The 27,321-nt window shown below is 44.2% G+C and overlaps 2 protein-coding genes across 4 annotated transcripts in view; one reads left to right on the top strand and one right to left on the bottom strand.

The window, feature by feature from the left end:
- Positions 1-13,035, top strand: part of LOC116943754 (ly6/PLAUR domain-containing protein 1-like) — a 35,464-nt gene extending 22,429 nt beyond the window's left edge. For all 3 annotated transcript variants that reach the window (XM_076067960.1, XM_032956940.2, XM_032956941.2), the window contains one exon: positions 6,560-13,035. In XM_076067960.1, coding sequence (XP_075924075.1) covers positions 6,560-6,855 — 296 coding nt within the window. In that variant the 3' untranslated portion in view covers positions 6,856-13,035. The remainder of the gene's footprint in view (positions 1-6,559) is intronic.
- A 1,009-nt stretch (positions 13,036-14,044) lies between these two features.
- Positions 14,045-27,321, bottom strand: part of LOC116943751 (puromycin-sensitive aminopeptidase-like) — a 41,627-nt gene continuing 28,350 nt past the window's right edge. Inside the window, exons 15-23 of the mRNA XM_076067956.1 lie at positions 26,670-26,809; positions 26,040-26,174; positions 25,123-25,342; positions 23,259-23,401; positions 21,945-22,001; positions 20,725-20,832; positions 19,136-19,291; positions 18,458-18,505; positions 14,045-17,829 (exon numbers count right to left, since the gene is read on the bottom strand). Of these exons, the coding sequence (XP_075924071.1) occupies positions 17,581-17,829; positions 18,458-18,505; positions 19,136-19,291; positions 20,725-20,832; positions 21,945-22,001; positions 23,259-23,401; positions 25,123-25,342; positions 26,040-26,174; positions 26,670-26,809 (1,256 nt within the window). The 3' untranslated portion in view covers positions 14,045-17,580. The remainder of the gene's footprint in view (positions 17,830-18,457; positions 18,506-19,135; positions 19,292-20,724; positions 20,833-21,944; positions 22,002-23,258; positions 23,402-25,122; positions 25,343-26,039; positions 26,175-26,669; positions 26,810-27,321) is intronic.

The raw sequence follows: 27,321 nt of genomic DNA on the forward strand, positions 1-27,321 counted from the left end.
GTCAAGCTTTCATGTGTAAATAAATGGCATTGTCATAATTATTATTAAAAAAATGAATTTGCTCACCATCTGTAGGATCATCCTGGAAAGAGTATTGAGTCTCAGAGGCCTTCCTGGGTAAATAAAGCACGTTATTATTATTCCAATAAGAAATAAACAATATAACCACATGCTTGGTATTTTATTTCAGTTTTTTTTTTTAATCTTGCTAGATGCAGGAGTGTGCTTGCATTGTGAAGCTGTCGCGAGGCAGGAACTGAACGACGGGCACAATGCACGGGCTGGAGTGAACAACTGACGCTCACTCGGGAAAGATGGGTCGGGAGATATACAAATCCGAAATCGCTTTCGGCGCACGGAGCCAGTGCTTTTCCCACATTTTGTCGGACAAACATTTTCCTAAATATTCTTGGAGACCAATGGAATTATTATTCCGCAGGATTGCGATAGACGGTGGTGGTGGTGACAGCACAGTGGAATGGGATTGAACATGGCTGGTGACAATGATGTCCATGATATATCAAATGTTGGCAGGGATGAAGTGACTTCATCTGGTTTTGACACGAACGCAGAGCTCAAAGTGTGCCACCGTGATTCACTATTATGTTAATGGCTCGTCCGTCCCGCAGGGACTTGACCTTTGCGTGGACGTTTGTGTTGACAGACAAGCTGTGGTGAGTGCTACGGCGGCGTATTTGCGGTGGCCCTGGTGGCTTCACCTGTGTTATGTGTGGACGTACTCACGCATCCCTGATTGGATTGTTCTCAAACTCGCCAACCCATCGTCACCCGACGCTCTCTTTATTTTTGACTCTCTGTTGATGACTCCGTGTGTTGCACAGACATGCAGGGGGAGCGGTGGCGCAGTGGTTAGCGCGCTGCGCTACGAAGCCGGCGACCCGCGTTCGATTCACGCTCGGCGGCCAACACCAGAACTGATCCTGGGACTCCCCTAGCTCGACTCAGCCTCAAATGAGTATCTGGTGGAATAGTGTAAACATCGACACTAGGGAGAGAAAGGCAGCCAGGCGTGTGGTGTTGGCCACCTACCCCCTCGTGTGTGCTGTGCCAGCTTTCATAGGTGCTCGCTAACAGCACTTGCCCCAACAATCTGTTAAGGCTTTACGGGAGTCTTTGTCTTGCAGACATAAGACTCCTTATCGAATCTTAAAATCAGACAAGCAAAGTAGGTACCCAACTGAAAATGGGCCCATAACACCTCCGTAGGCAATATGAATATCTGCTTATTGTGTGAAGGGCCTAGAGCAGTGTGTTAATGAATCGTTGCGTGACCAGTGGTGTCAGTATTCCGCACAATAACCAACGCGGTGGCTGGTGAGTCAAATATTTTGTTGGGTGGTGCTGGGCGTGGGAGGTGGGGGGGTAGTCAGAGGGGAGCCGAGGTGGGTCGGAGGGATGGACGAGGTCACGTGAATCGGGTTGTCCCGATTCACGTGAATTGGAATGGCGGCTTCTTGTTGGCCAGGTGGTGGCATTGGCGGTGCCCCTTCGCAACACACCTCGTGGGCTTGGATTTGAATTGGCCATTGCTAAAATATCCATCTCGTGGCGGGCAGTGAGATCCAGCGGGCCCACGATTGGAATAAATGACATTAGATTTGATTCGAGACGAAAAGGATGGATTTTTTTTTACAGGCGTGTCTCGTTTAACGAGCACGAAAACATTGTTCGGTAAATGAAAACCCATTAAACGATCGAACGTCGTTTTGCCATTGACTCACTCCCCCCCCATGTTAAAAGCTGAGCTACGTTTCAGTCCCCAAAATGTTCAACTCTTGAACAACTTTTTTTTACGTGATGAAATATAATAAAGTAATAAAACATCAAATGTAACGCTGCACATGAGGATCCACAGTGCAAATTCCCCCGTATAGCCTTAATAGACTGTTGGTGCAAGTGCTGTTAGCGAGCACCTATGAAGGCCGGCACGGCACACGAAGGAGTGGGTGGCCAGTACCACGCCGGTCCGCCTTTGCCTCCCCAGTGGAGATGTTTACACACCGCACCAGACACTCATTTGAAACTGAGTCGACCTAGAGGAGGCCCAGGAACGAGTCAGATAAAATCGTCACCGGTGTTGGCCGTGAGCCGGAATCAAACTCGGGTGACCGGGTTTGTAGCGCATTGCGCTAACTGAAGCACTACCGCTTCCTAAACGCAATCCCCACTACAGCCCACTCCACTCTTTATCATCCGCCCCATCCATCCCTTCTGTTTCAATTACAGTGTAAAAAACCGAGGTAATTCTTCCTGCACCAGCGAAGCAAAGGTGTCGCATTCCCTGACATTATTAACAAACATTCGGCTCCCTGTTATATGCGGGCTTCATGCACATGTAAGCGTGAAAAATTACAATACCCGCTTAAGCAAGTCTTACACATACTAAAAAAAAGCAATCCAATGCGGCACACTTGTACGCACGAGTCCCCAAACGCCGATGTTTTGTTTACACTCGGCTGGAGCGAGGTCTCTTCCGTCAGATGCATGAGAATACCAAACTCTCATTGGCAAGACTACCATTGGTGCAGGGGTGCTTACTTGCGCGTGTCTCTTCAATAATGAGAACGCACACGCGTGGACGCCCCGTTGATACTGCGTTGCAGGTTGGCAAAGAGTCTCTGTCTGTTCGCGATTAAACTTCCCTGGCAGCAACGTTTCGCATGCCACAGAGACACATAGCAATTTGGGGGGGGGGGGGGGTTCTTCTTCCTCTCAGAGACAAGAAAACATTTACAAAGCTACGGGAGAAAATGTCCATTCAAATCTAGAATGTCCATTGAAATCACGTCTCTATGTACAAATGTAAAAAAAAAAACGTTTTTCGTTTTGGAAGGTTTCCAACAGATGATCCTCGTGTACCCTGGCTCCCATTATGCTGACTGCCACTGCTGAAGAACATAACAATACTACTTTAAATTTTGATTTAAAGCTTTCGTGACTGCAGGTATTCATATTCTTGGTTCTTCCGGTAAATTCACGTAGAAGGGAAACAATAAACTAATAAATATATAAAACAATAAAATTCTCACGACGTTTCGACTGCAACACAAGCAATCAGCATCAGGTGTGAAAACCACAGCAATAATTTTTGAAAAAAGTGGCGGTTTTTTAACGTTAAAAAAACCGCCACTTTTTTCAAATTTTATTTTTTCAACGTTAAAAAAACCGCCACTTTTTTCAAATTTTATTTTTTCAACGTTAAAAATAACCGCCACTTTTTTCAAATTTTCTTGCTGTGGTTTTCACACCTGATGATGATTGCTTGTGTTGCAGTCGAAACGTCGTGAGAATTGTATTGTTTTATATTTTTACTATTTTATTGTTTCCCTTCTACGTGACTTTACCGAAAGAACCAAGAATATAAATGCTACTTTAGTTGATTAAACGCTCGTAAACATAGGCGAGCGGTTGCAGTTCGCCAGGATCCGTATCTTTCCAAGACGCTCTAATAAACTACTTCTGTCGGAGCCGTCCCTCGGGGTACGTGGGGCGACCGCCTCGGGCCCTGCGCTTTGGTGGAGGTGGGGGATGGAGCACCCTTCGACATCACTGCAGTACTTCCCATATTGTTTTGAAGGCGTCGGGGCCCCCCCACGCGATGTGATTTATCCCGGGCCCTGCAACCAACCACAACCCCCTTCTCTCCCTGCGGACGGCCCTGACAACCGCACTGCCTCGGTGCTGCGTTCATCTCCGACAAGTCCTTGAGTTTGCACCACGTGGCGTCGTGGTCGTCGTCGTTGCTGCTGCTGTCCGGCACAATGCCCGACGTTTCGCTCCGCAAGCCCGGGAGCTTGCGGAGCGAAACGGTTCAGTTGCTGAATAAGCTCCCGGCACGTGGAGCTGATCTAAGGAGCTGTTCGCTGTTACTTCCACGGCGTGCACGAGAGAAGCTCCGAATTGCTTATGTCTCAAAAGTATAGACAATGGCTATTATTCCCCACACACTCTGCTTTTGTGACCAGGACTTTATGTGAAGGAATGACAAAAATGCGCACGTTTTCTCATTGAAAGTAGGTACATTTCAAAATATCAATGTCCTAGTCACAAAAGCATAGTTTATGGGGAATAATAGCCATTTTCTGTACTTTCGAGGCATTAGCAATTAGGAAATAACACTTACTACCCAGGAACAAAAAGTAAATATGTTTTTTGTTAAACAGTTAATTTATTAGCAGCGGAGCAAATACCACGACCCCGCGTCTGAGGCGTGGCGGCATGAACCCCACAAGCCGTCTCACAGTGCGCGTTAACGTTTCACATTTCCAACGCGGTCTCAAATCGACCGCGCAGTATGCGTATCAGCAGTGCCGGTTCATTCATCGTCGAGGTCCAAATGTTTCCTGTAAATCATCGTGTGCCTTTGTTGTTGCGTGAAGCATTTACCAACGTTGCTTCAACGAAAAGAGACGCAAAAGAGCATCATTCCCTTCTGCGTTGCGCGGCGATCAGGATGGCTATATATTTAGGGTGCCGAGTCTGCCCTCGCAATGCTTGCGCGTGACCGTTTCTTGACCCTTCTAATTCGCTGAAGACGAGAAAAATCGGGAGGTAAAAAAAAGGGGCCGCATTTGCATACATTAGTCTCGGGCCCTCTCGAGACCCACTGAAGGGGCGCGTGCCACACGCGCAGATGTAGCGGTTCTTTTTTTTGTTCAAACAAAAAACTCAAGAGTAACGACTTTGCGTGCATTAAGCATTGGTTAGCTGCTGTTAGCGAAAGCAATCAAGCGACCGAACGGCTTGCATTTAACGGCACAAGCGCGACCGAGCATTGGACGGATAGAAATATGCAGGCTGTCTATAACGGAACGTCTTCATTCAAAGGCTCACTCTTTGCTTGTCTGTTGCATTATATCATGGCCGAGAGCTGGCGACAGTTGATTATATAATAGCCGAGGGCTGGCGACAGTTTCGGGCCACATCCGTGAAACATTATTCTGAGATATGATCTCGGGGCCATTTGATTGCTGAGCGAAGTGAGTTTAGACATTCGTCACGCGCCCATCGTGCAATCCAATGCGAACATTGTTGAGATGCCTGTGATATGCAGAGCGGTTGGGAGAGTGCCACCCTCGGCAACTGTGGATTCGAGGTCCCTTGATGAAGAGTTTCTCAGAATATAGCTCTGCGGTTATCCGCTCCCGAGGGCTTTTCTCGAACGCCCAATGTGGGTTGCGTCGCTCCGCGAGAGATCCGGGTGGATGACGACACGACGGGGACAGCATAAGGTTCGGCGGATGAATGCGATTGTCCGTTTTAGCAGATGAGCTCTTGCTGTCAATTGCGTCAACAACAACATGAAACAAAACGTCGCTATTTGCGATTGAATTCAATGTCACAAACTGGACCTTTTTTCAGGAATATTACGTCCGATAGAAGCGCATTTTACAACACTGTTCCTCGTTCTGAAATGGATAGATATTTTTTTAATGTCCCGTTCCCTATACAACGTTAAGATGATTATATTATCTTAACGTCATCCGCAGGTTCCTCCCTCCCCCTCCATGTGAGACTATTTACTCCAGCAAAGTGCAACATTTTGCTGTGAAGTCGTCATACCTAAATGGGATTATACCTGAAAAAAAAACCCCCTGTGTCTTGCCTTAAAGCTTTCGTGAATGCAGGAATTCATATTCCTGGGTCTTTCGGTAAAGTCACGTAGATAGGTTCAAAAAAAATAACAAATAAATAACAAAAAACTACGACGTTTCGAACGCAACACAAGCGGTCGTCTGCTTTGAACCTTTCTACGTGACTTAACCGAAAGACCCAAGAATATAAACCCATATGAAGTATGTACCTAGCTAGGAAACAAACATAAAGATCTCCCGGATAGCCTTATAACACTGCGGGGACAAGTACTGTGAAGGTCGGCAGGGGACACGAGAGGGTGGAATGGCCATCACCACGCCCGGCCGCCTTTGTCTCCCCAGTGAGTCGACGTAGGGGGGAGGCCTAGAACCGGTACAGATATTCTCCACTGTTGGCGATGAAGCGGGATTCGAAACTCAAGTTCGTGATTTCGTAGCGCAATGAGCTCACCACTGCACCACCGCTCCCCACTTATGTACACAAAGACAAAGATGCCCCACGTTAGAATGTAACAGACTGTAGGGACAAGTGCTGTTCGCGAGTGCCTACGAGGGCCGACACGGGCGCACGAGGGGGTGGGCGACCGACACCACGCCCGGCCGCCTTTGTCTTCCGCAAGCGCTGACAATTCCAAATTTCCACCAGGTACTCATTTAAGCCCGAGCCGTCCGATGGGGAGGGCCAGAACCGGTTTCAGATATTCACCACTGTGGGCCACGATCGAGGGATCGAACTCAAGTCAACTGCGTGCTAACCACCCCCCCCCCCCCCCCCACACGACGTACCACACGCGCACACATCGCAATACATGGCAGAGCACGCCACGTTGTTGGTGGGGGGGGGGGGGGGCTGGGGGCCAGTAGTGGTGAGCAGTCAAGTGCAACATTTTGCTATGAAGTCGTCACATTTTGGGCTGACATTCGGAACGTGCGTTGCGTTGCAGGCACCTTCTACCGCAAGTCGTGCGCATCATCGGCCGCGTGTCACATCGCCTCGGCCGGCTACCAATCGTTCTGCATGCCGGGCCGAGTGCGCTCCGTGTGCATCAGCTGCTGCGACACGCCCCTCTGCAACGGTCCCAGGTCGTCGAAGCATCGAATCGTCGACAATTCTGCGGGCGCGAGGCAAGCTCGCCCGGCACTGCTGGCCTGCGCCTACCTGTTCCTAAGCGCGCTCCGCTCTGCGCTCCTTTGGACCGACGTTCCGTCTCGGCCTGCCTACGCGTGGCGAACGCCGTAGCGGACGGGCGACGGTGCTTTAACGGTGAAGATTTGAAGGCGTCGTCTGGCGAACGCCGCACGAGGCTGGGGGTGGGAAAGAGTTAAACTGTGGTTGTTCAAAAGGTGGGGGAGGGGGCGGTGGGGTGGAAGGTTCTGATGTTCGTGATGTGGAAATTACGCCACTGCTTAACGACCGCGAATGAGGAGGCGCGTGCCAGCAGCAGGAGGAGCCTGGCTTATCGTTGACTTGTAATGGCCTATCTATCCACGTGACTGGATGGCTTAGCTGTAAGGATTGCCCCTTTGAGGTATGTCCGCCGAATGAGATGGCACCTCCCTTTAATCCAGCAACATGGGACGCCTGCAGACGCATCCTACCAAGATTGTGTGTTCCGTCTAGATGGTTCTATCCGGGAACGTGATGCGGATGACACTCACCTGCTCCGTAACGTGGTGAACAATGTAGCAGAGATTTTTTCTCCAGGCACTCAAGTTTCCTCTTACAAGAAGAACAACACCAACAAAAATGCTCCAAAAAGGATTTGTCCAAAAATCCCAAAGCAGAACCTTGAAGATTCCACCAACGCTTTTCCTGGTGATGTTTTAACACGAAATAAATATATATATATGAAAGACTTAGCTTTGCGCGGCTTGCTTTGGTGTCATGCAGGGAGTACATTTGCACTGACGTGTAACACACCAGGGCAGTGGCTATGAACCTTGAACGGAATTGGAAGTCACTGTCGTTGTGCCATGCTTATAGGTGTGGTTTAGGTGATCATACACCAACCATTAACTTCGTCGCTGTGCATAAAACAAGCCAACGGCATGCCACCGCAACGGTCCACAGTGCAATAATAATAATAATGTATATTAAGACAATTAACATTTAAAACGATGGTTCCTTTTGACTCCACCACGCCTGGGAAATGATATTTTAATTCGTCCTTTGTTGTACACACTCGCACGCGGGCAGCTCTCATTACAAAATTTGCAGTAAACGACTCGAGGACGAGAGAGAGAGTGGCACTCAGTCTCTCGTTTACATGCCCCCCCCCCCCCTCTCTCCGCCACCGCGATTGTGACTGCGTCTGAAGACTCCGATAAACTTTTGGCTCCCTCGTGGGGTAGCTGCGCAAGGATGACGACTCGGCTCCGTGTCCTGGTGTACGGAGGTTTAAGGGAGTTCTAACGCGGGCAACTAATCCACTCTTGCGAAGTATTTCGATTTTTTTCTTACATTTTATATTTTCTATGACATTACAGACAGCGACGCATCCTTGTGAAAGGCCGATGCACACGCATTGTAATCAAGGTATTCTCCGGTTGTGAGCCAGTGGATGGGAAAATACGGGAATAAATAAATAAAAGAAGGAGAAGTTCTTGTAAAATATAGGATCATTACAGGAGGGGGGAGGGAGAGGATGGTGGGATGAATTATCATCACGGAGTGAAAGTCAAGACGAAAAAGGAATCAACCATTGTGGATCGAAGCTTTCTAGATTACTGTAAAATATTGGGGGGGGGGCAAATTTGGACAAAACTCTGCTCCCTTCAAAGTCTCGAGAGACGAATTGGTCAACACGTACTGTGTTTGAGATTCCGTGCACAGAGGAATAGTGCATCAAACATACACGACTAACACCGGTGCAAGTATTGTTGAGAATAACGAGCGATATGAATTTGATTTCCACATTGCAACACACATTTTTTTCTTCCCCACAAACCGTACACAGTGAATTGAGCTGCTTGCTTTAATTAGTACACGTGTACTTATATTTCCGTTGTATAGCGATGGAAATCAAATGCACCACCAAGGTTTTTGCTTCAACAATCACACCGCCGATCATGAGTAATTTCCACTTGGGATTCTGACGACAAGTGTGACTTGTGCGGGCTGACAGCTTCAGGGTAACGGTACTTATATATTCCGTGGATGTTTGCATTTGTGCTTGTAGGGGGTTTTGTTGTTGCCTTTAATCACGTCAGTTGCTCAATAAATATTTGCAGTGGCAGCTCACCAATGAATGGTAAGTGTAACCTGGAAATAGATAATTTACTCGGTGTCAATGGGGAAAAAAATAAAATTGCACAGCATTGAAGGATGTTTGTCATTGCCTATGATGGTAATACGAATGCACTGAACATCTGATCTTTTGAGTAAACAACAACTGAGAACAAGATATTGAATTAAAGTTTGCATCAAACGACTGCAGTGTGTGCAACCCTTTTTGAAAGCCACTACTGGATGGACTGCCACCCTCCAATGCCTGATCAGTCATGGGGTATTTCTATGTGACGATGCTGTTCTTCAGTGGCGATTAATGAAGGAATGGGGGGGGGGGGGGGGACAGGACTGGTTCAGATGTCACTCACTGCTGATGTTAGTCATGACCAGGAATCCAACTCGGGTAACCAATGATTTAACGTTTTCCGCCAATCACTCCGTCAATGCTCTCCCCCCTTCATCAGTACAATAGAATGCATGCATTGATGCCCTGTGAAGTTGTATTCGTATCATAGAATGCGCGCAGTTGTGTTAAGTTGTGCTAACTGGTATTGAAACAATAAAGCAATAGGAACAAGTCGGAGGATATAATGTTTAGCGTTTTGAGTCGCACAATTTTACCAAAACTTGGCATTCTGACATCAGTGATGCTGCCAATGTGTTATATATATACAACTGTATTATCCGGATTATAAGACGCACTCCCCCCCCCCCCCCCCCCCTGTATAGAGTAGATGAGTTCTCAACGTTTAGAAGAGCCACACGAAATCTTAAATCTGTATTAAAAACCAATCTCGATTCAAGGGGGAATTTGCTCGCCAAACAATGCGGGTTGAATTGTCGTGAAAACAGCGGCGTACAGGGTCAAAATATTAACCGAAAGAAATGCACAACATTATTATAATTATAAGAAACGTTTTGCAAAAAAAAGATAGAAATCAGTGCAGTACAAACATTAAAATAAAGTTTTGACTTAAAACTTTCGTGACTGCAGGAATTCATATTCTTTGGTTCTTTCGGTAAAGTCACGTAGATAGAAAATAAAAATAAAATTTAAATAAAAGTTTTTTTTGCTTTTATTTTTATATTTTTTATTTTCTATGTGAGTTTACCGAAAGAACCAAGAATTTTAAAAATGAAGCTTACGCTTTCAGTAAAACACGAATGTAGACTACAATACGGCATTGTATAGCGTGTCAATTGCCTGGTTTAACGACAAATTCGAATTGATTGCAGCACTTATGCGAGCAAGTTGTGAAGATTGTTTTGAAGCAAATAATTCGCGTATTCCTCCCCAAGCGCTTCACCATACGTGACTGCATGTCGCCATCTGGTGGCCTTGCTGATCACACTGCACTTAGAAAGTGAAATGTACCGCATTCATCGGATTACGCGACGCGCATTCACCCCCTCCCTCCCTTCTACTATTCCAATTTAAAGCAGGTGTAGAGGGTGCGTCTTATAAAGATCCAGTGAGGTGAGTGCGAGCGAAACCCAGATTTGTACTACAGCATCGACACGGGGAACAGGCTTCGGGGCGCGTCTTGCTTTTCCGGAGTGTCTTATCTTGAGAATAGGGTAATAGCGAATAAGAGCACTCCACCTTCACCCTCCGAGTTTTATAGTTCATGGGCTACATTTCCTTCTCTGACCAATGTAGCATGTTGCGGTACCCGAGTCGGCGGCTGTATAGCCACTAAGCAGTGACGTGATGGTTCGATGCCTGCAGCCGGTCCCATTAATTTTTAGCGAAGAATACCAAAGTATGCCGTCTCGTGTAGGGCGGACGTTAAAAGACCTTGTGGTATCATTGAACACGCGGGTGTATACATACGGTTGTGCGCGGTTGTCTTAACGCCCAAATAATAACGGCATAGAAAATCCCTTTAAGATAAACGTTAATAACGCGACGCGTTAGTTAACTCGTGCAAAAAAAAAACCGGCAAAGAGAATTCCACAAGTTATACTTTGGTGCATAGCATATACAATCCTGCCAGCGAACAAGCAATCATTGTTTTGTCATCAGCCACGGTAATTCCACGGCTGGATGAAGGCCTCCTCCAGAGCTACCACCTGCGATGTAATAACAGTAACCCGCCCAAAGCCCTCTCTATAGACAAGCAGAATTTCATCGGTCCATCTCTTTTGGTGGGCCGAATATCCCCTGGACGTTCCATTCCTGGGCTGCCACTCACTCCGTTATTTATTCTCTGACCATGTTGTGTGTAAAATATTAATCTCAAGGTCGTAGATCCAACAAATTGGGCGAAAATGTTCTGCAATAACGAGGTCAATTAGTAAAAAAAAAACGTATTGATGCCTATTCTTTGAGTCTTTCGGTAAAGCCACGTAGATAGAAAAAATAATTTAAAAAATATCACGTTTTTTTCACCTGATGACGATCGAAACGTCGTGATATTTGTATTATTATTATTTTTTATCTACGTGGCTTTACCGAAAGACCCAAAGAATATGAATTCCTGCAGTCACGAAAACTTGAAGTCAAGTATTGATGCCTGTTATATTTTAATGAAAGTACAGAAATATAAATTTCCGCGTAGATATATGGTAGCTTTATAGAGATGGTATCGATGCGTTTAAGATATAAATTGCCAAACGTCGAACCTTGTCCCATCGTGGTTAATAAATTCCATGTTTCCATTCTCCGATAATAGTGTAAATGATTAAAAAAAATTACGATCGCTTTTTTAAAATTCATGTTCATCAAGCAAGCTCTTGAAAGAAATTAAGAGCAAAAGAGAACATATCGTACTCATTCATTTTATTTATTAAAGGCCATTAGCTAGTCCGTTAGCATCACGACCGTTTGATTATTAAAGTGTTAATTTTGGCGTTGTACTGTTTGGTTGATCACATCTCCACAATCCCAGGTCTGCATACTGTAATGGTCACAATGATAAGCAAACCAGTTTGGTGGAGAAATGTAAGATAGTGTCGTGGAAACACTGGATTGTCTTGGAGTGACCTTGGGATATTCCAAAAAGGATAGCGGCATTGCTTATTTCAGGTGGCACGATGGCTGTAATGAGCAGACACCGATGACACGTGAGTATGATGATGATTATAGTTGCACTTTCAATGTGAATATAAAATGGGTAATACAGAAGAAATGTAAACTGTAAACGTGAGATTTTTCTTTGACTCAAAAGCGTCTGGTCACAAAAAAAAACGAGTGTCTCCATGGTAGAACGAACAGTTTGTGCTAAATGTATAAACGACTGCTTGTTTTGTGAATAATGAATGGTGGTTGATTGCAAAATACAATAGATAAATCTGGAGAAAAAACAATATATTTAAATAAAACCTTAATACATTATGCAGTGTGTGATATTTTGCTCTGCAGCTTTCAATTACACAGTGATTAATAGCGGCTGTCACATTTAAGTCGTTTACATTTTCAAGCACATTACGGTCGTGGAATGATGGTCGATTATTTCAAATGTGAATAATTGCGGGCATATGACAGAGGTTTGCATTTATTACTCACTGGATTTCTCACACAGCGATGCGTGCGATGTACACCGCACGTGGGAGATTTGAAGGGTACGGTTAGTTGGAGAGCACCTTGCGTGCTTCACATATATCCTGCCATTGTCTTTTGGAACATTGCAGCACTGCCTTTGCGTTCATTTGAACACACGACACCGCTGGATGCTGCCCGTTAACTTGGCATTTCAGCAGACGGCATACCACAGCGCTGTATGTTGTGGGCGTGAGTTTCGAATGAAATTTTATGAGATGTCAAATTTGCGGACATGCATTGTTTTCATAATAGCATAAAGAAACAATGGAAATTCCTGAATTTGCTTTCATTACAATTGCAAGTACAGTCATAAGTGATTTCTTATTCAAATGAGCATTGAGGTAGTGCTTTTCTTATTTACAGTGCAATCCTAAGAGATTATATACATAGGAAAACCACTGCTGACCTACCCACAAAGTGGTGCTTATTTGTTCAACCCAGAGGAATGATGGGCCCAGTCAGCTCCTAACCAGGATTTGAACAAGTAACTGTCAGATTGCAAGCTGCTCACTCGATCCGACTGGGCACGACTCAGTCAAGTCGCGTGTCTGTGGACGTTGAAGATTTGTGCAGCCCGATTTTCGAGTCACTGAAATTAAGCATTAACCGTTAATGTACAAAACTGATTAAAGCAATGTCTCAATGCATTCAATGAGTTATGCGTGGGATTTCTTCAGGTGCTCTTGGTTTCCTTCCACATGCCACTCATAAACGGAGATAACCAAGCATCATCCCAATGCAATACTTTCTAGAAAAAAAAGTGCTCACGGCATGAAATAAGAATGCACATTGCAAATCTCGACAAGCGAACTGGGTAGGACACCTCGGGAAGTTTATCCTGCTACTCTCAAAAACTTTGATAAGTGATCAATATTTGGCTGTTGCAGTCATTCGCATTTACACTGAATATTAAAGAATGCTAAACGTGCAGTTATTGCTTAAGACAACCTGCAGTGATTCACAGTTCCTGAATAAATTACGTAAGTGTCAAGGTACATTTATTATATTTCGTAAACTAATGATCACTGTTGTGTTTACGACGTCGACTCAGTTCATGCACGCACTGGCCTTTTTCTTGACACATTTCATGAGGATCACTTCCCACGCACCACCAGCATGTGGCGCTGTCCAATGGCCTAACGTGCATTTCACTTTTTATTTTATTACATTTATGCATGCCACAAGTAGCATGCAACAGCTTCCATTTTAAACAAACCTAACACTTGTCAAATATGTGTGGACGAATATCGGAATGCATATACACTTCGGCACTTAACGCCTCCTGCAAATCAAACTGACGCTACAATGGCTTGCATCACGCCACTGCTGGCATAAGGCCCTGCAACGGAGGGAGCTCTCGGCAGCCCTTGGAGAAGCAATTTGACCGACTCTACCACGTTGACCAGACATCTCGAGAGAGGTGGGAATACCCAGAACGTTAACCATTACATCACGGCAGCATTACACGCTCCCTGCTGAATAAACCAAAAAGGAAGGGTATTTTTGAGTAGTTATTACCATCAACAAGCACACGAATACTATGGGAATGTGTTATTAACTATAAACATCTTTTTAAATGGCATTGTTCGGTCACAGTAATGATTACACATTAAGGCATCCGTATACATATCATAAACATACAAAATGACTGTTAAATGACAATTTAATATTTTTATTTCAATCCATCATAATTCAGAACATAGCAATTTTACTCAATTATTCTCCATAAAGGCATCACCATTACAAAAAAAACCCCTTAAACATGCACCATAGCAAATGTTGAACAATCACGATTCAAAAGAAAGTCAAAATAACAGCAACAGGCTGCTAATATGATAAGTGTATATATATTTTTTAATGTGGTTAAACCACTATTCTTTCATTTAAACCCAATAACAAAATTCCACTTTAAATGCATTACATTTTTAACACCATGAGTGTGTGAAATAATATTACTTTGTATGTTAAGCTGCTGTCGCGATACTGATCACAAGCAATGGATGGATAAATGCAAAGCAGAGTTTGCATCGGGTATGACAAAGCATAAGATCACTATTCGCACCATCCCTAGGTAGTGGTAAATTTATATTTTCTCCCGTCTACCGCGGCGTTGTTGCAAAGAAAGCCCATCGATTTCCCTCCCTGCACCCATTAAGCAAGCAAAACATGGAGAAATTACATCTAGACTGTTGTATAATGTCGCAAATTTGGTGCAACATGCCCTTCCAAGTCACAATCTTAAAGAGAAAAGTCACCAATTTTCTAAAAAGTGTTGCTGTTCCATGTTTATAAACTCTTCATTAAAATACAGAACAAGCCAATGTACGTAAACTGCAAAGTCGACAAATCTCGTTGCTTGAGCATTCACTGCACCCTCCCTCCTCCAAGCAACCTTTTATCTCCGTACAGCGGCCTACATAGTGAGGGAAAAAAGTATTTGATCCCCTGCTGATTTTGTACGTTTGCCCACTGACAAAGAAATGATCAGTCTATAATTTTAATGGAAGGTTTATTTGAACAGTGAGAGAGAGAAAATAACAAAAATCCAGAAAAACGCATGCCAAAAATGTTATAAATTGATTTGCATTTTAAAGGGGGAAATAAGTATTTGACCCCCTCTCGATCAGAAAGATTTCTGGCTCCCAGGTGTCTTTTATACAGGTAACGAGCTGAGATTAGGAGTACACTCTTAAAGGGAGTGCTCCTAATCTCAGCTTATTACCTGTATAAGACACCTTTCCACAGAAGCAATCAATCAATCAATCAGATTCCAAACTCTCCACCATGGCCAAGACCAAAGAGCTCTCCAAGGATGTCAGGGACAAGATTGTAGACCTACACAAGGCTGGAATGGGCTACAAGACCATTGCCAAGCAGCTTGGTCAGAAGGTGGTGCGATTATTCGCAAATGGAAGAAACACAAAAGAACTGTCAATCTCCCTCGGCCTGGGGCTCCATGCAAGATCTCACCTCGTGGAGTTGCAATGATCATGAGAACGGTGAGGAATCAGCCCAATGATCTCAAGGCAGCTTGGGACCATAGTCACAAAGAAAACAATTGGTAACACTACGCCTTGAAGGACTGAAATCCTGCAGCGCCCGCAAGGTTCCCCTGCTCAAGAAAGCACGTAAACATGCCCATCTGAAGTTTGCCAATGAACATCTGAATGATTCAAAGGACAACTGGGTGAAAGTGTTGTGGTCAGATGAGACCAAAATGGAGCTCTTTGGCATCAACTTAACTCGCCGTGTTTGGAGGAGGAATGCTGCCTATGACCCCAAGAACACCATCCCCACCGTCAAACATGGAGGTGGAAACATTATGCTTTGGGGGTGTTTTTCTGCTAAGGGGACAGGACAACTTCACCGCATCAAAGGGACGATGGACGGGGCCATGTACCGTCAAATCTTGGGTGAATACCTCTTTCCCTCGGCCAGGGCATTGAAAATGGGTCGTGGATGGGTATTCCAGCATGACAATGACCCAAAACACACGGCCAAGGCAACAAAGGAGTGGCTCAAGAAGAAGCACATTAAGGTCCTGGAGTGGCCTAGCCAGGCTCCAGACCTTAATCCCATAGAAAATCTGTGGAGGGAGCTGAAGGTTCGAGTTGCCAAACGTCAGCCTCGAAACCTTAATGACTTGGAGAAGATCTGCAAAGAAGAGTGGGACAAAATCCCTCCTGAGATGTGTGCAAACCTGGTGGCCAACTACAAGAAACGTCTGACCTCTGTGATTGCAACAAGGGTTTTGTCACCAAGTACCAAGTCATGTTTTGCAGAGAGGTCAAATACTTATTTCCCTCATTAAAATGCAAATCAATTTATAACATTTTTGACATGCGTTTTTCTGGATTTTTGTTATTGTCTCTCACTGTTCAAATAAACCTACCATTAAAATTATAGACTGATCATTTCTTTGTCAGTGGGCAAACGTACAAAATCAGCAGGGGATCAAATACTATTTTTCCCTCGCTGTATATATAGGCGGGAAGCTTCTGCTTCAACGAATAATCAGTGCGCAATCAGCATTTCCTTTCGAGCCGCCACTTACACTCGCCTGCAGCAGCTGCTTGCCAGCACTCAACATTCGTGTGACGTGTGAGCTTACACTCATTTACACCCTCTCGTGCCCGTTTTCGTGCGACGAATTTTGCACACCTACCACTTCTGGCCAAATCGCTTCTTGCACAGTGCACCTATCTATATACCTTACAAGGTAAGAGGCAATTACTCTGTATATGTATAATTATATACAGCGTATATACGCAAATATGGCTATTCAGTTGCAGGAGAGATGGCACTGGCCAAAAGATAGGTGTTTAAATTTGTGAATCGACAAAAAAAGGTAAGGTGACCTTTGCTGCATGCCATTTCCAGTATTCAAAATAATATCCAGGTTCACTTGCCCAGCTGCAAGCACAGACCACCATAGTTTTAAAGCTGCACCAAAAGGAGATTTAAAGTGTACACAGCAAGTACGTTGCATATCCCACCGTCACGCATTCCACTTTTCCCAATGAACTCCCCACACCCAGTGATACCATTTGCGCGTGGTGTAATTGTATTTTTTTCCATAGATGTTCCAAATTCTGAGTTTCACACTCAGTAATGTTCTCATTCTCACATACATTCGCTTACTTCTAAAGAAGTAGTCAAGCATTTTCATTTTGTTTTACAGCAGTTTGCACTTCATGTTTATCCAGTAACCTGTTTGTGTACGGCACAACTAATTTTCCATATGTTCCCATATCTGCCTATACCTTAGTCCCCAGGGAGTTGGAAATACACGTCGTTCACCGAGTAAATTGTTAACGCCAGACCTGTTCAATCTGCAATTCCTAGCATGGACAAGCAAGGTGGGTGAACCAGGAAATTAACTTGAATTTTTAACAATTCAATTGACTGCAGTGAAAATGGGGAGAAAAAAAAAACATTTACAAAAGACTGAGACAATCAAGGCAAATACCATAGGAACTTTAGGGTACGTGGCCAGAACTTCTGTGTAGCTCTCGGACGTGTTTTAGTGTGCACCGTGCCTGTTGTTCGACATAATGGGTTGCACCACATATTTCCATGCCAAACAACACACAGATAAAAACCCAAAAACACATCGGTGAGCGACACAGCACGACCGCGAAAACCTTATGCAGTAGTGCTACAGCGTTGGCCGGGGAATGTGTACGTGTGCACTATTTCTTCTTAGTTGGGGATGTGGGGGCGATGGGAGAGGTGGGGGTGGCAGGTGGCGAGGCAAGGGGGTGGCTGGGTTGCGACGGGGGTTGTGGCGGTGGTGGTAGGTGTGCACATTTGCGACCCTGCAGATATGCTCGCAGGGCTTCCCCGTCACGGTTAAGCCACGCCGCATTAAGGAGGATATTTTCGCACGACTGCTGGACCGTGCGCTCGGCCGATGGGGTTGGGTTTTTTTCAAAAAACTCCTGCGCAAAGGGAAAAACGTCGGTCAATAAAGAGTGCCGAAGGCGATGTTGGTTTTTTGACCGAGTCACAAATTATGCCCAGTGCTTAGGCATGCAACGACCATGGCTAGTCAGTGCAGGTTGGTGAAGGGGAGAGCCCCAAGATTGGTTCGGATGTCACTCACCGCTGATGTTAGCCGTGGCCGGGCATAAAACTACTGGGTTTGTGGCACAGTGCACTCACCACTTGCTTATTGGTTTAGCAAAACAGCATGGTGAATTATGGTCAAACAAGACCCACTGTTGATGTGACGTGGTAACACCTTCATCCAGCAGTGGACTGTATTAAATGTATTGAACGTACCGTGCGGTTTGAACGTTCTCACATGCCAATCGGTGTGATCGTTACTGAAACTGAACTGGGTTCAATTATTGATTCCATAACCTATGGAACGGATTATCAATTTCTGAAGCGATTATCAAAAAAATGGCAATTGATTGAGAACCTTTGTAAAATATTATTTGCTTTCATTTGCATAATGTGCCATCTAGATTTTATACATGTGGCGATTTTCCACAGAAGTCTGCTAAAATCAATAAGGTAATTACCGTTTAAACATGTACACATTATGCATAAGGATTGACTCACCTTGACTTGGTTGGCCTTCTTTTCACTTGCAAAGTTGTCGGTGGTCATCTGCCATGAGAACATTTAACATGCAATCAAGTCCAGGTAAGGAACCAGTAAAATTGAGAATACTGAAATATATACGTGATTATTTGCTATTTTGTGAATAACAGAGTTTTGTATTGTTGCAATATATTCAAAATGATACAACAAAATTATACTGGAGTTAATATATTATGCCATATTCCCATTCAATATTCATGTTGCTAATGAACATGACATACATATATTCCCTGAATACAAATGAAGGTACAATTTTGATATTAATTTTGGAATGTATTGCTTAATGTCAGCTAAAACACATGTCATATTATTATGTTATGTTTAGTTTGTTTTCCTTCTGGTTAGTATGGTTGGTCACGTTTGGTGCGAAAGAAGTTCAACATACATTGACAATCTCACAAAACACACTCCCGCTTGGAAAGCGCTACGCTAAGTATATGCTCCAGTGCTTTACTGCATGGGCCAACAAGGTGAAGAGCCCCACAATTCCTTAATGAGCTTGAACATCGGGTGGCCTGGGCCCTGGGGGACACAGCGATGCCTTAATGGTGTGGGTCTGCGAACTTGCCAAGGATACCCAACCGCTGTGAAAACATAACGAGATGACACAGCTGGAAGCCAGGGGGCGTACGATACCTTGATGAGTCGAGGCAGCAGGAAGCCGCCCTGATAGCGGCTGCTTAACTCGGCCCACTTCTCCTGAACAAAGCGCCAGGCCATGCTCATGCCCAGCTTGCTGCTGCCTGCCACGCCCCCAATCACAAACACCGTGTCCTGCGAGCGTACTTCATCCTGCAAGGTCAGAGCGCGCGTGGGTTGGGAGGAAAGAAATGTATTCAATTAGATTACACGCGTTGTATTCAGTGCCGTTTGCAATGGCGTCTGACATTTCGCTCCACACGCTGGGAGCTTGTTCAGAAATTGAGCTCAATTCAGAAACTTGACTTGGACTCCTTTTCACTTGAAAAGTTGTTGGTGATTAATGAATATTTTGTTCAGTTGCTAAAGAGACTCCCAGCGGGCAAAGCGAAATGCCAGAACACCATCCCGAGCGACACTTGTTCCAACCTAAAAAAAACACATCGCAGGGCTGTACAGTACAACCAAATAGATCTACGGAGTAGTACGGATTGCAAGCTCTGGGACCTACTTAATGTCACCTACTAAAGCAGTCAAAGACTCAGGCTTGGGAGCTACCCTCGGGAACTATGGGCTTTTCTTGGGGTGACCCGCATCAGAAAACTTAAAACCCACACGACGTCAGGAATCCAGCCAGGTGGCTCAGCGGTAGAGCGAGTGGCTTGCAATTGGAAGCTTGCAAGTTCAACTCCTGGATGGGGGTTGAGACTCAGCCCATCATCTCTGCAGGGTCCACACAATATCAGTATCACTTTATTGAGAAATCAACAGTGTTTGTCTTTTGGAGAGACTTACTTCTACAATATGTGTGTACTTTCCACCACTGGCTCAGGCCTGTAAAGAGCAGATGAGCACTGCATACACATGCTCATTTGAGCTGTAAATCACTTTCGCTTGAAGTAAAAAGCTTTTTTCATTTACCATCTTTCTTCTCACTTTCAATTATATTTGACAACGTGTGAAAAACATGATGACAATTTGTGCCCAGCATCAGTTCTAATGCCATGATTTGGTTGTAAAAACATACAGTAAAACCTTGGATTGCGAGCATAACTCGTTCCGGAAACGTGTTTGTAATCCAAAGCACTCGTATATCAAAGCACTCGTATGCGTACTTACTCGTATTGCAAGACCTCGCTCGTTTTAACAAATTTATACTTATTGAAAATTTTTGCTCGTCTTGCAAAACACTCGCAGACCAAGTTACTCGCAATCCAAGGGTTTACTGTATATAAATGTGCAGCCCTGCAATTGCTTTCTCACGCCACTGCAGGTAGAAAGGCCTCCACTAGAGGGAGCTCTAGGGAAGCTATTTTGGCGTATTCTTCCACACTAGACAGACGTCTTGGAAGCGGTTACACTACTCACACTTTACCCCACCACACGTGACCTGCCGATCCACTTCGGCGTGTCATTTATTTTGCTTGGCGGACAGAGGCAGTATATGTACGCATCTCCCTTTGGCTGTATAAGAATTAGAATTCATCCCAGAAAGATGCGTAATAGTTCAAATAACGCCTATCTGAATGTCAACGTCAACTCTTCCGATGGAACACACCAAGTGGGCTGGAAGCCACCCCCCTTACCGAAATGGAGAAATTGAGGACCTTTTGGAGCAACTCAGCAGTGGGGGAGGCACCAACAATCCGTTCAATCCTCACCCTCTCCTCCAGCTGATCTGTGTGCTTGTGCATCTGTGGGAACAAGCAAGCAAGGCTCATATGAACCACAATACCTTGTTAATTTCGTCAAGGGGCATAAACCATCATGCAAACTGCATTCATCCTCACAGCAGCGGCCTTTTGGCTAACCATTGAACAAAGACGGTCACTGCATCACGCGCTGTCATATGCGCTTCTTCGGCCATCTGGAACGTTCTTCCTTCTGATATTAGGAAGCCACTGGAGCTATGCACTTCTAAATCCAAATGGAAAACTAATTTCTTTAGAACTGCCTTAGTTTGTTGTTATCCTTCCCCCGCTCCTCTGATTAGCATGCTTGGCTATGTTTCGGTGCAAAAGAAGTTCAACATAGTTACATGCCCATGATCATAGCCAAGTGTCTCATAGGCCAATGGCTACAGACGTTAAACATTGGCAAATCGTATGTCGATAATGCAACACGCATCTAACAAAAATGTTCCCAAACCCCGCGCGGGTGCTGCATGCACACGCAAAAGCACGTCCAGGGTTTCTGTACGGACGTGAGCATGGCTGCACACAGTGACTTGATTTATTCAAGAAACCTGATAATTTGGCTGCAAAACAGTCTTTTCCCCAAAGGACTGCCTGTTCAGCCTGGAGTAATGAGGCCACTGTTAATTGGTGTCCCCATTTAAAAAAAAAATGGGGTGGCTATTAAGAGGGAGTGTGGCACTATCGCCTCTCTTGATGTTTGCACCACCAGCAGTGAGCCCTACTTGACGGTGAGCTGCCACACCTGCCAGCGCAGAACTTGAGTGGTATTCAAAAGGTATGCACGTTATCTGGACGCACCGCCACTATGTGCCAATCGTATGGCAAAGGGATGTCAAATGGGCATGCCCATTATACACCCTCCCAACCACGCACCAACCCAGTGTGATTCGCTCAGTTGTAAAAATTCGTGGCCGCTTATTTAAATAAATTATTTTTGTACTGCACTGTCCGTCTCGTATGCCTCAGTATTAATTATTCCGTCTCGTTCTCTCCGTTAAATCGAAATTTCATCATCGACCATGATCTACCCATGGCTGGACACAAGGCCTTGCGCAAAGCCATCACACCAACCCTCTAAACCTCCAAGACACTGGCTGAGAGACACGGACCTTCAGCAATGTGTCCAGCACTGCCGCGTCGCCGTGCTTCAACACCGTGACGTAAACCTGGGGGGAGACAAAATTAAAGACCCCTTTTGTGTTAAAAAGAAATTGTATATATTAAATGTATTTTTTTTAGATCATTTGTATTTAGTGTTAATTTCATGTATTTTGTGACATCATTTAAGTTTTTCTCATAATGTCTAAGGTTGTAATTACCAATAAATGTAATTAATATGAAATTGCCCCAGTAACAGGAATGGCTCCACCAAAATCAGCCCAGTCGAGAGATTTTAATCGTGCAATTAAAGAGCGGATTGGTCCATATATTTTTGCCCAACAATAAAAACATGAACAAACGCTACAACGGTAATTTGATTTAATGTTATATGGGACGTAAAAAAAATGGCAACATTCTTACTTGCCGACTTGCTTCTAAAATGTGTTGACCTCTAAGGGCCTATTCAATTCAATTTAAAGTTTATTTGTTAAATACACGGAAAAAAACCCATTTAGCCAGTTACCCAGCTAGTTTGCACGGGAGATCCGTGTTGCGTCAGCACAGAACAAGAATAGGATCAAAGTAACACGTCTGGAGGAAAAGGCAACAACGGAACTGAACGCATAGGAGGCACAGGCAAAAATACGCAAAGAACAAAACGCAACAATATTAATAATATTAAATAAGATTAGGCTTCACCCTTCCTGGCAATGACACAAGAGGTGTTATAAGACGTTCAAACACCAAATAGATAGCCATTGCATTAACCACACATACTTGTAGCAAAACATACAAAGAAACATTCCCTGATAATATATGCAGTCTCTGAAACTGATTGGCCTACACCGGAGACAGCCTTCTTTATGTTAACTGCTCAACCCAGCTATTTATACTTTTATATTTGCATTGCCATTGTAGTGTTTGCCTTTGGCGTTCTCTGGTCTAACACTGTTGAAACAAGGCCATAAAGAAAGCTGTCCCTGGTGTAAGCCAATCAGTTTCAAAGACAATGCCATATATTATCAGAGCAAGTTTGTTTGCATGTTTAGCCACAATTATGTGTGGTTAATGCAGACTTGATGCCTTGCAACCGGTGTCCATTTGGTGTTCGAACATTTTAAATATCTGTGTCATTGCCAGAAAGGATTAAGCATATTCTCCTTATTTTATCATCTTGATACTGGGAAAAAGGTCCCATATATTTTAACAATATAAACTGACATACTGCACCAAAAAAACTATCAAGTACTGCAGCCATGCCATCTGCCCCATAGAACAACCCACTCGCTCGAGACTGCTCTGAGGCATGTCTACGCACGTACCATTTGGCGCAGATCAGGGTGAAGGACCTTCTTGCCCTCTGTGTGCTCATGGAAGCGCCGGCGAGCCTCCTCCAGTGTCGGAGGGTGGCCTGCCCGGCCCAGGCGCCCCAAAGCAATGCTGCGGAGCAGGGCATCCAAGTGTCCTGCGTAGAGGTTAAACAGGAGAGGACATACACACACCACCCCCCTCCTGTTAAACAAACTGTAAAATATAAAGCATTTGTTGTGGTATGTATACCGCACCCAGAATCACGTCTCTATAGAAGTGTGTGACAAAAACAAGTTGCATGTTATTGCAGATGTTTATTAACCATAAGACTCCATTGTGGCATTGCAGTCAGACCCCCCTCTAAACAACCACCCCTGTTAACGACTAAATCGCTCAACGACAAGCCTCCACAGAGCCCAATGTGTAGTGTATATTAGTGTAGTGTATAGTGTACTGTATTTTAGTGTAGTGAATAGTGTACTGTATATTAGTGTAGTGTATAGTGTCGTGTATAGTAGTGTAGTGTATAGTAGTGTAGTGTATAGTGTAGTGTATAGTGTAGTGTATAGTAGTGTAGTGTATAGTAGTGTGGTGTATAGTAGTGTAGTGTATATTAGTGTAGTGTATAGTGTAGTGTATAGTAGTGGTGTATATTAGTGTAGTGTATAGTAGTGTAGTGTATAGTAGTGTAGTGTATAGTAGTGTAGTGCATAGTGTAGTATATAGTAGTGTAGTGCCTCCATAGAGCCCAATGTGTTCACTTACTGACCATTCCCCCTATTAACCACGGGCTGTTGTAGGTACAGAAAATATAAATTAATTGATTAACCATGTTTATTTTAATATTGCGTTTATAATGTTGTTAGTATCCTTATATATTAATATCCATTGTTTAAATATTATAAAGTACGTTTAATGGGTGAAACGGGGTGACTTTCAATGCTATCGGAACGAATTAAGCCTTTAACGTGTATTTCCTGTACTCGCTTAACGACCAAATCACTTCATGACATGAAGAGGGGTTCTACTGTGTATATATATAAAGATGCACCATTTATAGCAATAGCATAGTTTGTTGTTTCACAACCTACAAATACAATACCATTGTATTAGTTCCTTCAATTGCTGTCCACTGTAGAGAATGTACTTTTCAGATGTAATTGCATACACATTAAACACTGCTAGTGACATGAAATCAAAATCTCTATCCAAAAATGCAAACTGAGCTTCATCTATCATCATTCTCATTACCAATGATTTATCAACTGCTTCCTTAAGTCATCGCACTCTCACCGTCTGGCGATGTAGCAACCTACCTAGCACATGCACTATAGCTAATTTAAATGCTCCATCTCCTTGTTAGAGGTTCATCCTCTCGAGCACATTTGCTACCTTGGCTATCATTGTTCTCTTATTCTCTTCTAATGATGTGTCCCTGCCTAAGTCAATCGTAAAAAAAACCCCATAAAAAAACTATACCTTGAATTAACACTAAAATATCGGGTGGCGCAAGCTACAGCTACATATTGTACGATAATCTATTTGACACTAAACACAGCCAAAGCCACTAATGCGATCGCAACCTCATTGCCAATGCCTTCTACCATCTGCCGCAACTAATGCAGAGTGGACACGCGATCTAAATGATGTGCCCGAACATTATCCCCAACCATCTGCTCTTAGGTCTTCCCCATAATCGCCCAACTGATGGAGATCACTTCCACGCTTGTCCCATTACCTGAACATCCTGCGTCCTGCCCACATGGCCTATAACTGCGTTACCATTTTTTTCCCCCCTCAAGTTTATACCTTCCTGTCACGTTTCACGGGACTGAAAATGACAAGCTCACGAGTCACCCAATGGGGGTGTTCTACCTTCGCCAGGCTTGGGATCCCAGCCGAGCCGTGCCCCGATGGGTGCGAACAGGTCAATGACATAGTCTTGGAAGTTGGAGTAGAAATCGGTGTTGATGAGAAGAACGGCAATGGATGAGAGGTTGCCGGACAGGTCCAGCCACACCGTGTAGTTGGTCTCATTCTTGAAGGCCTCCAGGACTTTGAGAACCTCCACTGCACTCACAACGCCTGCGCGAGCCTATTCATGCGCGCACACATGCAAACATGGGTATAAGCATACCGCATGCATGCGCATGGTAATTAGGAGTAACGATGCATCAATTCTCCAATTAAAGTATGATGTTTAGCCTAATTATATACATGCGTGAAATGCATGTAAGGATTCCTCATGTATCTCTTTGTATAATAATTGCAGCGCTTTGTCAATCGACTGCAGAATTAAGGCCTCTCCACTGTTGGGGGTTGTTGGAACCAAAATTCACAATGCTGCTGGGCAGTGCAGGTTAGGACAAGGGAGGCGCCCAGGACTCTGGTCAATGGGTGCATAGCATAGTATAAGTGTACTTTTCCAGCAATTGTGTCCATTCACTGGTGGATGAAGGCATTCCACAGCCAAGCAATTGATGGAGAGTTATTAACCGTACTTCACCATGCCAGTCAGTGTGGGTTGATAAAGGCAGGCAGCATTTATGTGAAAGCATATAAGTACAGTGCAACAATGAATATTTCTACAATGCCCATCATGCAGCCCCGAAAGTTCCATGACCACTTGTTTCAAAATTGGCACGCCACAATGAGCATTCCAGAGTTTGTTTGACGTAAACATACATAGACAATGTGCGGGGAAAAGAGGAAATCAGTGCATATATATATAATATCCCTAACTGACTGCGTACAAGATTTCTATACAGGATAAACTCAAAAACAAGAATCACCAGAGCCATGAGGTCATTCTGAAGGTCCATGCGGTCGCGTGCTGGAAGAGAGAGGTCTCTGATGGCTGGGATCAGACTGTAGAGCATGTCGCTGGTGTAGCTGACGCGGCAGAACCCCACCGTGCCCGGATTAAGCTGGGGAACGAGGCGAGAATTGATGAGTGACAAAACCCATTGGGGTAAGCAGGCACAAACAGGGGATCAATTCATGTGTTGGTGAAAGCAGTATACACCAAAATGCAAAATGTTGTGCCTAAGCCATCTCATCAGATCGTTACGATATGTGGAAGGGCCATTGGTCAAAAAACCCATAAATTATTTGCCATTAAAGGCAATGTTATTGACATTAGAGCAGACTATTATACATGTACGGATGCATCGAGTATTCAATTCATATCAATTGTTATCCTCACGATACATACGTCTAATCTTGCACGTGTAAATATATTATTTTCGATCGTATAGCTTGTACGTAATGGGCCATGTGACCCCTGCTGCCACTAGAATTGAAACAAAATGACCATAGAATTGAATCGTGACCCCGACTTGCGACAATTCATAGAACAACAATGGGGCGAATCGTTACATGGGGATGGAACACACAGGTGAGTTTAGCGGATGAGGTCGCACCTTGATCCAGTGCTTTGGATCGATGTTTTTGATGGTGACGGTCATCTCAGGCTTGTCCAACAAAACCGTGGTGTGAATGGCATTGGGATCCTCGCTTGTCGAGACGCTGATTGGCACCATCCATTGCGGGCATATCTCACCTGTCGAATATATCGTGGTAAATTTTACCTCCAAAAAAATCCTCACAATTCCATGAAATATAAAAAAAAATCCTGAAAACAAGTTGGGTGTTCTATATTACATAGACAAGGTTTTTTTATGCTCAAGTGAGTGGCTTAAATAATTAGTAACTCAGCAAAAAATCAATACCAATTTATTAATACATCGTATCTATTCATTGAATTCAAAGGCAGTAGTATCCAGCTATGCCAAGTTCCACGAAGCAGAGTTACGAAGGTATTCTTAAATTCCTGCATTAAACACATACATCCACTAATAATCACAATAATCATTTATGGCCCTTTGTCAATCCAATGCTGGATGAAGGCCTCCTCACAAAGTATCATTAATGGGTGTTATTTGACAATACTGTATTTACTATGCTGGTAAATCTTCAGTCTGGATGCACTGAGCTATTTAAGCGATGTTTGTGCCTTCTTCAGACTCAACAGAAGAGAACGCTTGTAATCACTGAATATGTTTGGAAAGTTGA

Source organism: Petromyzon marinus, chromosome 19, assembly GCF_048934315.1.
Source record: "Petromyzon marinus isolate PM22_M1 ecotype Great Lakes invasive population chromosome 19, UKy_Petmar_22M1.pri1.0, whole genome shotgun sequence".
Taxonomy (NCBI): Eukaryota; Metazoa; Chordata; class Hyperoartia; order Petromyzontiformes; family Petromyzontidae; genus Petromyzon; species Petromyzon marinus.